At 40.1% G+C, this 13,519-nt stretch overlaps 1 protein-coding gene across 8 annotated transcripts in view; it reads right to left on the bottom strand.

The window, feature by feature from the left end:
* Bruce (BIR repeat containing ubiquitin-conjugating enzyme) overlaps window positions 1-13,519 on the bottom strand; it is a 231,818-nt gene that overhangs the window by 200,945 nt on the left and 17,354 nt on the right. For all 8 annotated transcript variants that reach the window (XM_070101002.1, XM_070101006.1, XM_070101005.1 and 5 more), the window contains exons 4-5: window positions 9,905-10,170; window positions 8,290-8,418 (exon numbers count right to left, since the gene is read on the bottom strand). In XM_070101002.1, the coding sequence (XP_069957103.1) occupies window positions 8,290-8,418; window positions 9,905-10,170 (395 nt within the window). The remainder of the gene's footprint in view (window positions 1-8,289; window positions 8,419-9,904; window positions 10,171-13,519) is intronic.

Here is a 13,519-nt window from a genome sequence, read left to right on the forward strand (position 1 = left end):
ATTTAATAACTTACCACCTATTCCATATACTTGCAACATCTGCCACATTGCTCCTCTATCCACTCTATCATATGCTTTTTCTAAATCCATAAATGCAATAAAAGCTTCCCTACCTTTATCTAAATACTGTTCACATATATGCTTCAATGTAAACACTTGATCTACACATCCCCTACCCACTCTGAAACCTCCTTGCTCATCCGCAATCCTACATTCTGTCTTACCTCTAATTCTTTCAATTATAACCCTACCGTACACTTTTCCTGGTATACTCAGTAAACTTATTCCTCTATAATTTTTACAGTCTCTTTTGTCCCCTTTCCCTTTATATAAAGGGATTATACATGCTCTCCGCCAATCCCTAGGTACCTTCCCCTCTTTCATACATTTATTAAACAAAAGTACCAACCACTCCAACACTATATCCCCCCCTGCTTTTAACATTTCTGTGATGATCCCATCAGTTCCAGCTGCTTTACCCCCTTTCATTCTACGTAATTCCTCACGTACCTCCCCCACACTTACATTCTGCTCTTCTTCACTCCTAAAAGATGGTATACCTCCCTGACCAGTGCATGAAATTACTGCCTCTCTTTCTTCCTTAACATTTAAAAGTTCCTCAAAATATTCTCGCCATCTACCTAATACCTCCATCTCCCCATCTGCTAACTCCCCTACTCTGTTTTTAACTGCCAAATCCATACTTTCCCTAGGCTTTCTTAACTTGTTTAACTCACTCCAAAATTTTTTCTTATTTTCATTAAAATTTCTTGACAGTGCCTCTCCCACTCTATCATCTGCTCTCCTTTTGCACTCTCTCACCACTCTCTTATCTTTCTTTTACTCTCCATATACTCTGCTCTTCTTATAACACTTCTGCTTTGTAAAAACCTCTCATAAGCTACCTTTTTCCCTTTTATCACACCCTTTACTTCATCATTCCACCAATCACTCCTCTTTCCACCTGCCCCCAACCTCCTATAACCACAAACTTCTGCCCCACATTCTAATACTGCATTTTTAAAACTATTCCAACCCTCTTCAACCCCCCCACTACTCATCTTTGCACTAGCCCACCTTTCTGCCAATAGTCGCTTATATCTCACCCAAACTTCCTCCTCCCTTAGTTTATACACTTTCACCTCCCTCTTACTTGTTGTTTCTACCTTCCTCTTTTCCCATCTACCTCTTACTCTAACTGTAGCTACAACTAAATAATGATCCGATATATCAGTTGCCCCTCTATAAACATGTACATCCTGGAGCCTACCCATCAACCTTTTATCCACCAATACATAATCTAATAAACTACTTTCATTACGTGCTACATCATACCTTGTATATTTATTTATCCTCTTTTTCATAAAATATGTATTACTTATTACCAAATCTCTTTCTACACATAGCTCAATTAAAGGCTCCCCATTTACATTTACCCCTGGCACCGCAAATTTACCTACTACTCCCTCCATAACATTTTTACGCACTTTAGCATTGAAATCCCCAACCACCATTACTCTCACACTTGATTCAAAACTCCCCACGCATTCACTCAACATTTCCCAAAATCTCTCTCTCTCCTCTACACTTCTCTCTTCTCCTGGTGCATACACGCTTATTATAACCCACTTTTCACATCCAATCTTTATTTTACTCCACATAATCCTTGAATTAATACATTTATAGTCCTTCTTTTCCTGCCATAGCTTATCCTTCAACATTATTGCTACTCCTTCTTTAGCTCTAACTCTATTTGAAACCCCTGACCTAATCCCATTTATTCCTCTCCATTGAAACTCTCCCACCCCCTTCAGCTTTGTTTCACTTAAAGCCAAGACATCCAGCTTCTTCTCATTCATAACATCCACAATAATCTCTTTCTTATCATTTGCACAACATCCATGCACATTCAGACTTCCCACTTTGACAATTTTCTTCTTCTTATTCTTTTTAGTAATCTTTACAGGAAAAGGGGTTACTAGCCCATTGTTCCCGGCATTTTAGTTGACTTTTACAACACGCATGGCTTACGGAGGAAAGATTCTTATTCCACTTCCCTATGGATATAAAAGGAAAAGTAATAAGACCAAGAACTATTAAGATAAAATCTAAGAAAATTCAGATGAGTGTGTATAAATAAATGTGTACATGTATGTGTAGTGTGACCTAAGTGTAAGTAGAAGTAGTAAGACATACCTGTAATCTTGCATATTTATGAGACAGACAAAAGACATCAGCAATCCTACCATCATGTAAAACAATTACAGGCTTTCATTCTACACTCACTTGGCAGGACGGTAGTACCTCCCTGGGTGGTTGCTGTCTACCAACCTACTACCTAATAATGTAAATACAATTAATCCGTTCCTGACACCCAGAAGTATTAAAATAAAATAATTTTTTACATGAAATATACATGTAGTACATAAACAATACAATGGGAAATGATGAATGAAACATTAACAGCATAACACTTACCTTTATTGGAGATTCTTCTTAGTGTATGGGAGACTGGAGGAGGAGAGAGAGTGGATTGTTTACAGTTTGGAAGGGGAATCCCCTTCCAGCAACACCTCAGGTACCAATTGCTTATCTTCTCTGTTTCTTAATGCCACTAGGACCACCTTGAGAGTCACTCTAGTCCTGTCTCGCAAAGTAACTGTGGAGAGAGCTCTCTTTCTGGCGTCTCTTTAACACTTCCCTAAAATGGCCCAAGACTTTGTCACTGTACATATTTCTCACCTTCTTTACCACAGGCTTGGCACTAGGAGCTTTCTTTGGAGCCATGGTAGCTTATTTAGTACTTGCAAGCACTAAAATGAGTGGAATATTATGAAATATTTCGTAGGAGCACTTGAGGGGACCTTCACTCACTGGTAAACAATGCCAGACTGGCTGGGTAGGAAGGCCTCCCCGGCTCACTGTGCGTACGCGTCCCGGACGAACTACTATTCGCGAGTCAACCTATGAAAAGCGAGTCCATGTTTATACGAAAATACCCATGATTGGTGAAATTTACGATTGCCGAGAACTACGAAAAGCGAGGGACCACTGTACATGCACAAATGCATGTGGAGTATGAATTAAGTGTACCAATCATCGTATGCATTTATGAGACAAAAGACACCAGAAATCCTACCACTGTGTAAAACAATTACAGGTTTCTATTTCATACTTAGCTGGCAGGATGGCAGTACCACCCTTGGTGGTTTCTTTCTATTAACCCCTTGGCTGTCGCAACACCCAATCCTGAGGTGTCTCCTGGTGTTGCAAAATTTCAAAAAAAAAAAAATTCTCATGAAATGATAGAGAATCTTTTCCCGATTGTAAGGACACCAAAAAAAAAAAAACGAAATTTGATGGAAAACTGATGGAATTACACTCTCGCGAAGTTAGCGAACTTGGCGATATTTACAAATCGGCGCTTTCGCCCACTTTGAGCCCTATTTTCAGCTAATTCCATTGTTCCAGTCGACCAAACTCATGGTGATTTCTTTAGAATTCCATTTTTTCTATCGACTGAGTACAAGAAACTGCCCATTTACTGATTCAACTACCCAATAACGTGGTCAGAAATTTGCAATTTGGCCAATTTCACGAAAATTAAAAAATATGACAATTTCAAAATAAGGCCCAGAATGAACAATGCAAACATTCCTGGCTCTAAAATAACATGTTCTTTGCTCATCAGTCACATCTCCAAGTCCCTCTGATATTACTCTTGCTTTCTATTTTGAATTTTTATTCAGACAAAAAATAGAAGATTTACTGTTATGCAGACTACTGCAATACTGTAATAATTGTACAAATAATGTCAACCCATTCATGACTGCATATTAGAATGGCTTGTTGGACATTTATTGGACAATGACACGATTTGTTTACTTTTGAACATCGGCAAAAATCAAACATTTCCCCTACTTTGAGCTCCATTTCCAAGTTCTTCTTATAGTAAAACCAATCAAAATCACCTCTATTTCTACAATATGTTTTCCATTCTATCAAATGAGACCAAGAAAACAAGAATACAACCATAAATACTATACGAAAATACAGTGGTCCCTCAATAATCGTCCGGCCTGAAAGTCGTCCATTTCGGAAATAGTCCTGTTTTTTCGTCAAAATATTGGCTCGGAAATGGTCCAGTAGCTCGCTAATAGTCCTTCGTCCCAGACGCGTATGCACGGTCTGAGCGGCCTCGGGCCGCCTCAGCCTTTCCTTCCCAGCCAGTGTGCCATTGTTTACAAGTGAGCGACGGTCCCCTCACGTGCTCCAGTGAAATATTTCATAATATTTCATTTATTTTAGTGCTTGCAAGTTATTTAAGTGCTAAATAAGCTACCATGGCTCCAAAGAAAGCTCCTAGTGCCAAGCCTTTGGTAAAGAAGGTGAGAAATACGACTGAATTTAAGAAAAACATCATTGAACAATATGATAGTGGCGTACGTGTGGGCGAACTGGCCAGGATGTATAACAAATCCCATACAACCATATCTTCCATCATAGCCAAGAAAAAGGAAATCAAGGACGCTGTTGTTGCAAAGGGGGTAAATATGCTGACAAAAATGAGATCACCAGTACTCGAAGATGTTGAGAAGTTATTATTGGTGTGGATAAATGAGAAACAATTAGCAGGAGACAGTCTTATGACGTCGCTTATTTGTGAAAAGGCTAGGCAGTTGCATGACGATTTGGTAAAGAAATTGCCTGCAACTAGCGATGATGTGAGTGAATTTAAGGCTAGCAAAGGCTGGTTTGAGAGATTTAAGAAGCATACTGGCATACACAGTGTGGTAAGGCATGGTGAGGCTGCCAGTTCGGACCACAAGGCGGCTGAAAAATATGTGCATGAATTCCAGGAGTACATAAACAGTGAAGGACTGAAACCTGAACAAGTGTTCAATTGTGACGAAACAGGCCTCTTTTGGAAGAAAATGCCAAAGAGGACCTTCATTACACAAGAGGAAAAGGCAATGCCAGGACACAAGCCTATGAAAGACAGGCTGATGCTAATGTTCTGTGCTAATGCTAGTGGGGATTTCAAAGTGAAGCCATTACTAGTGTACCATTCTGAAAATCCCAGAGTGTTCAGGAAAAACAATGTTATGAAGAGTAAATTGTGTGTGTTTTGGAAATCTAATAGTAAGGCATGGGTCACGAGGGAAATTTTTGTGGAGTGGTTCAATGAAGTGTTTGGCCCTAGTGTGAAGAATTACCTCCTGGAAAAGAAATTGGATCTCAAGTGCCTGCTAGTAATGGACAATGCACCTGCTCATCCTCCCAACTTGGATGACCTAATTCTGAAGGAGTTTGAGTTCATCACAGTAAAGTTCTTGCCCCCGAATACCACTCCTCTCCTCCAACCCATGGACCAGCAGGTCATTGCAAATTTTAAAAAACTCTACACCAAAGCAATGTTTGAAAGGTGCTTGAATGTGACCTCAGACACTCACTTGACCCTACGAGATTTTTGGAAAGAACATTTCAGTATTCTCCATTGTGTAAGCCTTATAGGTAAGGCTTGGGAGGGAGTGACTACCAGGACTTTGAACTCTGCTTGGAGAAAACTGTGGCCAGATTGTGTCCACAAGAGGGATTTTGAAGGGTTTGGGGCTGACCCTGATGAGCCTATGTCAGTTGTTAAATCCATTGTGGCACTGGGGGCTTCCATGGGGTTGGATGTGAGTTTGGAGGATGTGGAAGAGTTGGTGGAGGACCACAACAAAGAGCTAACCACTGAAGAACTGCAAGAGCTTCAGCAGGAACAGCAACAGATCGCAGCTCTGAATCTTGCTGCAGAGGAGGAGGAAGAGAGATGGAGGAAGGTGCCTTCTTCAGAAATTAAGGAGATTTTTGAAATGTGGGGTAGGATGGAAAGATTTATGGAGAAACATCACCCAGAGAAGGATGTTGCAAGCCATATCGGCAACTTGTACAGTGACAGAGTCTTGGCCCATTTTAGGGAAGTTTTAAAGAGACGCCAGAAACAGAGCTCTCTGGACAGTTTTTTTGCGAGACAGGACTCCAGTGACTCTCAAGGTGGTCCTAGTGGCATTAAGAAACAGAGAAGAGAAGTAACCCCAGAAAAGCAATTGGTACCCAAGGTGTTGATGGAAGGGGATTCCCCTTCCAAACAGTAATTCATCCAATCAGTCTCCTTCTCCAGTCTTCCATACACAAAGAAGAATCGCCAATAAAGGTAAGTGTTATTCTGTTAGTGTTTAATTCATCATGTGCCACTGTATTGTTTATGTACTACATCTATATTTCATGTAAAAAAAATTTTTGTTTTAATACTTCTGGGTGTCAGGAACGGATTAATTGAATTTACATTATTTCTTATGGGGAAAATTGATTCGTAAATCGTCCATTTCGATAATAGTCCCACTTCCAGGAACGGATTACGGACGATTATTGAGGGACCACTGTAGACCACAAACTCGGCATTTTAATTAAAAAAAAAAACGGTTGGAATTTTTTTTTTCTCATTATGCACTGCGTGCTCCAGGATTTTTTTTTGTATGATGCACACTGACCACACAGACCCATTCTATCACATGTGGGCTTACCAGCTTTCTCGTGCTTGATTTGAAGCCGCTAGAATTTATGAGTATATATACGTCAAAGACGGTACCTCGTAAGATGTACATATACGACTGAAACAAAGGGTTAACCTACTACTTATTTTTTTTTTTTCAACAAGTTGGCCATCTCCCACCAAAGCAGGGTGACCCAAAGAGAAAGAAAATCCCCAAAAAGAAAATACTTTCATCATCATTCAACACTTTCACCTCACTCACACATAATCACTGTTTTTGCAGAGGTGCCCAGAATACAACAGTTTAGAAGTATATATGTATAAAAATACACAATACAGTGGACCCCCGGTATACGATATTAATCCGTTCCTGAGAGCTCATCGTACGCCAAAATTATCGGAAGGCGAATTAATTTTCCCCATAAGAAATAATGGAAATCAAATTAATCCGTGCAAGACACCCAAAAGTACTATGAAAAAAAAAAGTTTTACCACATGAAATATTAAGTTTAATGCACACAAACTGAAGAAGACATGCACAGTTAGTAGTACTCTACTAACAATAGAATACATGACACTTACCTTTAATGAAGATCTGGTGATTGATTGGATGGGAGGAGGGGAGTGTCGAAGTTGTTAATGTTTAGAAGGGGAATCCCCTCCCATTAGGACTTGAGGTAGCAAGTCCTTTTCCGGGGTTACTTCCCTTCTTTTAATGCCACTAGGACCAGCTTGAGAGTCACTGGACCTCTGTCGCACAACAAATCTGTCCATAGAGCTCTGTACCTCCCGTTCCTTTAAGATTTGTCTAAAATGGGCCACAACATTGTCATTGTAATAGTCACCAGCACGGCTTGCAATAGCTGTGTTAGGGCGATTTTCATCCATAAAGGTTTGCAGTTCAACCCACTTTGCACACATTTCCTTAATTTTTGAAGTAGGCACAATGGATTCCACAACTGGCATAGGCTTCTCAGGGTTAGCCCCAAACCCTTCAAAATCTTTCTTAATTTCCATACTAATTCTCACCCTTTTTACCACAGGGTTGACACTAGAAGCTTTCTTGGGGCCCATGGTGACTTATTTTGCAGAAACAAGCACCAAAAACACTGTGATAATATGGAATGTACTGGATGTATGCTTAGATGCGAGCACACTGGCTGGCTTGTAAACACTGGCACTCACATGGACGCGTCCCGGATGAATCGCATGTGGCAGGTTTTTTAACGAGTGGCGAGGCAAAATTTTTGCGTTAAAATGTATCGAATACCGGATTTAACGTATACCGATGCCATCGAATGCCGGGGGTCCACTGTATATCCCTCCAAACTACTTATGTGTTTAAATATTTAGATGTGGACTATGCTATTTCTTTAACCTCATAAAATTTCTTTTCCTTTGTCCCTCTACCTGTACGTAAGACTGGTTTCAAGACTTCTACTCTTGAAGTCCAGACCAAAGTGAGAGTTCATTGCTGACTGCCTAGTAAATTAAGCAGTTTGTCACTAACCTGTAGGCCTACACACGAATCAAAATCTGGCTGATATAGTCCTTTCAGCAGATAATCAGCTTCATCTTAAAAACTTCCACTCTAATTACAACAATATTTCACACAATTTAATGATATATGAAGTTGGGAAGAAGAGAAGCTCAGTTGTAGGCAATCAATGGACCAGAATAACCAATAATCTAGAAAATTCTTATTCCAACAAAATTTGAGATTAAAACAAGGAATAAAACTTGCGACTTACCAGGGTTCATCAGTTGGTTCCCAGTAGACGAGGCAAACACTGCAGATGAAGCACATTGCACGGTCATCATCTGCAGCTATAGGCTGGTGGAAGAACCCTGCCTGGGCCATCTGCTCTGGTAAAGCCCACCTGGGAAAAAAATTAATCTATAAACACTGTGTTCTCCAATATTAATTCATTAGAGTCATACCAGTAGGACTAGTGTAAAAATTTCATGCACAAAATTCTAGTTTGTATACTTAATTTAGTGACATTTAAACTGTTGTATCTGGGAGACTTTGCAAAGACAGTGATTATGTGTGAATGATGGTGAAAGTGTTCGTTTCTTTTTTGGGTCACCCTGCCTCGGTGGGAGATGGCTGACATGTTAAAAAAAATCCAAAACATTTATAAAATAATTGAAAACTAAGTCATTTTTCCAATATCAATACTTCAATCACAATTTTATTCATGCTTCCTTTTTTCCTGCACTAATATTACCTCCCTTCAATACTAACTAGCTCCATTCACTACCATTATCTCCCTTCAATACTAACTTACTCCATTCACTTCCATTACCTCTCTTCACTAGCTTTGCCTACACCATTTCCATTTCTAAGATCACCATTAAACATTTTTGCTATATCACTATCATATAATTCTTACAATTTATTAAAACTCTTAATATGTTCAGCACCAACATACAGTGCAGAAAACTAAGAAGCTTTGATCATGAATACATACAATGATCAACAGTGAGTAAACTCTGGTTAACTAGACTACTTCACAGTAGTAGATATATAATAAAGAAGAAATTGAACAATAATAGTTTAAGTATAAAAGATCCAAGATTTTTCAAACCACTGCCTTCAAATAAGTATAAGAAGAATTAATATAAGTTCATGATCAGCCAAGCTGTGATGAAACAAACCACAGAATAGGTGAGGTTTGAAGTGATTGAGTTTTACGATTCACTCAACACAAGTTCAAACCACATCTGTTCTGTGGTTTGTTTGCAATCGTGTTATTACGATTTCACGAGTCAAGCTGTGGTGCTCATGTCAGTCTGCATGCTGCTAGAACCAACAGAATGACAGATAAGGCAATCAACCAGAGGCCTAGCTTGAGAACAGGCCACTGGGGAAATAAACCCTGGAATCATCCATAGGATGATCAGTGACAAACTCTATACCACAATGTCACCAGTTTCGAGAGCTCATGTATCCCTGCAGCCCTGTCTGAGTAGACTTCCTTGTTGACTGCCTGGTCAACCAGGCTGTTGCTGATAGCAATGCACTGGTCTACACATTCATCACAATTTAGCCAATCTGGCACTTTTTTGCAGTAAGAAGACCAAATTTCTCTTGAATTTTTACCTTTCCTCTGACACCATGAAACACTCAAGACACTTGTAACATTCACTTACCTACAGACATTACCTCAATCCACAGCAGGATTCGAACCTGCAAACTCGGTATCAGAGTACACAGTACTTTATCCACATGGAGTCTGGCTGTGTGGATAAAGTGCTGTGTACTCTGATGCCGAGTTTGCAGGTTCGAATCCTGCTATGGAATGAGTTATAATGTTTGTAAATAATTCTGCCTGTCTACAAATTGTTAAGCAATACACTTACTTGTAATTCATGTGTGGCCATTTAATGAAGGTAGCCAACCTGGCAGCCTCGCTGCACATGGCCTCTCTATCTGGCGGACCAGTACCTGGTGGACCCTGACCAGTGTCTGGGGTGGGAGGGGGCAGCAGGTGAGCCAACCTCTGGATCAGAGCAGATGCAATAGAGAGTGCTGGGATGTACCGTGTGAGGCGCTTGAGCTCGCTCACTACACCCAGGCATACACTGCGCAGCACCCCCAGAGGCAGTTCTAGGCGCAGAGTGCTCCACTGCAAAGAATAGAACACTACAGTATTGCATTTTGATGGGAAGACAAAAGCCTTTGTGGGTGAGGGAGAGAAAAAAAAATTTGGTGAATGGGCATAAGGGAAGTGTGTTTGCTGAATGTCATAAAGGAAGAGTGAGTTAATAGTCCAAGTCGGACCAAAACAAGATCAGAAGTTTCTTTCTCTTATGTTCCAGTCACAGTATTGTGCCTTTTTATTCTTTGAGGAAGATTTTAGTGTGTTGAGTAGAGGATTATTTGTGTATTGTTCCAGTCATGGTATTGTGCCTTTTTTTGTTATTTAGAGGATAAAAGTTTGGTGGGAGGGAAAAAAATTCTGGAGATGAGAGAAACAGCTTGCTGGGTGGAGGAATGGGATTGGCCAATGAGATAATTAATTTTTTTTTTATTAACACATCGGCCTTCTCCCACCAAGGCAGGGTGGCCTGAAAAAGAAAAACTTTCATCATCATTCACTCCATCGCTGTCTTGCCAGAAGTGTGCTTACACTTCAGTTATAAAACTGCAACATTAACACCCCTCCTTCAGAGCGCAGACACTGTGCTTCCCATCTCCAGTACTCAATTCCGGCCTGCCGGTTTCCTTGACTCTATTCATAAATGTTACCTCGCTCACACTCCAACAACACGTCAAGTCCTAAAAACCATTTGTCTCCATTCACTATCTAACATGCTCATGCATGCTTGCTGGAAGTTAAAGCCCCTCACACACAAAACCTCCTTTACCCCCTCACTCATTCTATTGCCTTCCATCCTCTATACATGTCCAAACCACCTCAACAACCCCTCCTCAGCCCTCTGGATAATAGTTTTGGCAATCCCACACCTCCTCCTAATTTCCAAACTACGAATTCTCTGCATTACAGTGGAACCTCAAAAATCAAACTGCTCCCAACTCAGCCAATTATGAAAGTGTATTTTTGTAAGTGCTTTTATAAGTGTATTTTTGAGGGTCTTAAATGGTCTAATCTAATTTACATTATTCCTGATGGGAATAAATTCGTTCGGTAGTGGCACTCGAGCAGCCTTCTGGACCGAAGTTCGATATTTGAGGTTCCACTGTATATTCACACCACACATTGCCCTCAGACATGACATCTCCACTGCCTCCAGCCTTCTCCTTGTTGCAACATTCACCACCCATGTTTCACACCCATAGAAGAGCATTGGTATAACAATACTCTCCTACATTCCCCTCTTTGCTTCCATGGATAAAGTTCTTTTGTCTCTTCAGACTCCTAAGTGCACCACTTACCTTTTTTCCTCATCAATTCTATGATTCACCTCATCTTTCATAGACTCATCTGCTGACACATCCACGCACAAATATCTGAATACATTCACCTCCTCCATATTCTCTCCTTCTAATCTGATATTCAATCTTTCGTCACCTAATTTTTTTATTATCCTCACTACCTTACTCTTTCCTATATTCACTTTTAATTTTCTTATTTTACATACCCTACCAAACTCATCCACCAACCTCTGCAACTTCTCTTCAGAATCTCCCAAAAGCACAGTGTCATCAGCATAGAGCAACTTTGACAACTCCCACTTTGTTTTAGATTCTTTATCTTTTAACCCCACATCTACTGCCAACACCCAAGCATTCACTTCTCCTACAACCCAATCTATAAATGTACTGAACAACCATGGTGACATCACACAACCTTGTCTAAGGCCTACTTTTACTGGGAAATAATCTCCCTCTCTCCTACATACTCTAACCTGAGCCTCACTATCCTTGAAAAGCTCTTCACTGCTTTCAATAACCTACCTCCTATTCCATACATTTGTAACATCTGCCACATTGCCTCCCTATCCACCCTATCATTGCATATGCCTTTACCAAATCCATAAATACCACAATAGCCTCTTTACCCTTTGTCCACCTATATGTTTCACTTTAAACACTTGGTCTACACAGCCCCTACCTTTCCTAAAGCCTCCTTGTTCATCTGCTATCCTTACTCTTAACTCTTACCATACACTGTACCTGTTATACTCCATAGACTTATTCCCCTATAATTTTAGCACTCTCTTTTGTCCCCTTTACCTTTATACAAAGGAACTATGCATGCTCTCTGCCAATCCCTAAGTACTTTACCCTCTTCCATACATTTCCATACATCAACCACTTCAAAACTATATCCCCACCTGCTTTTAACATTTCTATCTTTATTCCATCAATTCCAGCTGCCTTACTCCCTTTCATTCTATCCACTGCCTCACAAACTTCCCCCACACTCACAACTGGCCCTTCCTCACTCCTACCTTATACACAAAATCACAGCTTCACTTTCTTCATCAACATTTAACAATTCCTCAAAATATTCCCTCCATCTTCCCAATACCTCTGTCCATTTAGCAATTCTCCTTTCCTCTTTTTAATTATCAAATTCATTAGTTCCCTAGGCTTCCTCAACTTATTAATCTCACTCCAAAACTTTCATATTTTCAACTAAATTTACTGATAACATCTCACCCACTCTCTCATATGCTCTCTTTTAACATTGCTTCACCAATCTCTTAACCTCTCATTTTCTCTCCATATACTCTTCCCTCCTTGCATCACTTCTACTTTGTTAAAACCTCTCATATGCTAACTTTTTCTCCCTTACTACTCTCTTTACATCTTCATTCTGCCAATCGCTCTTCTTCCCTCCCGCTATATTTAAAAACATTTAAAAAATTTTAGCTGGTAAAGCAGGAAATGTCATTTGTGGGCTTAACCCTCAAATGGTCCAAACGTATATATACATTATCTCACGAAGTGCCCTGAATTTTTTGAGAAAAAAAAAATCGGTTTTTTTTAATAGGAAAAAAGAGCACATGGTACCCAGGCAACCCCAAGTTTTTTCATATGGTTCACAGTGAGTGCACACACCCATTCTCTCATGTCTAGGCGACTCAGGTTTATCGTGCCAATGTTGAATGAATCACAAAGGAAATGTATATGTATACGTTTGGGGCGCTACGCGAGAGAACATATATATATACGTTTGGACCATTTAAGGGTTAATATTAAATTCAGGGAAAAGCACTAAACTCCAAGGGATCATACAACGTATGTGGAATGAAAGGTATTCAAGTTTGACACAGGGAAAGGGATGGAAACTCAAATTCCTTGTATCAAGAGCCCTTCACCAGAATCAAGGTCCCCCTTGCAAGGGAGGTGGAAATTAAATTTAGAATAAAAAAAATATAGGTAAGTCTTCACTGTCCCTTCTTGGACGGTTGACTGGCAGGGCAGCTTGAGAGGTTATTAACCCTTTGAGGGTCGCCAGGCCCTCTCAGAGACTTGCTCTCAGGGTCGCCAAAATTTAAAAAAAA

The sequence above is a fragment of the Cherax quadricarinatus genome, chromosome 75, assembly GCF_038502225.1.
Source record: "Cherax quadricarinatus isolate ZL_2023a chromosome 75, ASM3850222v1, whole genome shotgun sequence".
Taxonomy (NCBI): domain Eukaryota; kingdom Metazoa; phylum Arthropoda; class Malacostraca; order Decapoda; family Parastacidae; genus Cherax; species Cherax quadricarinatus.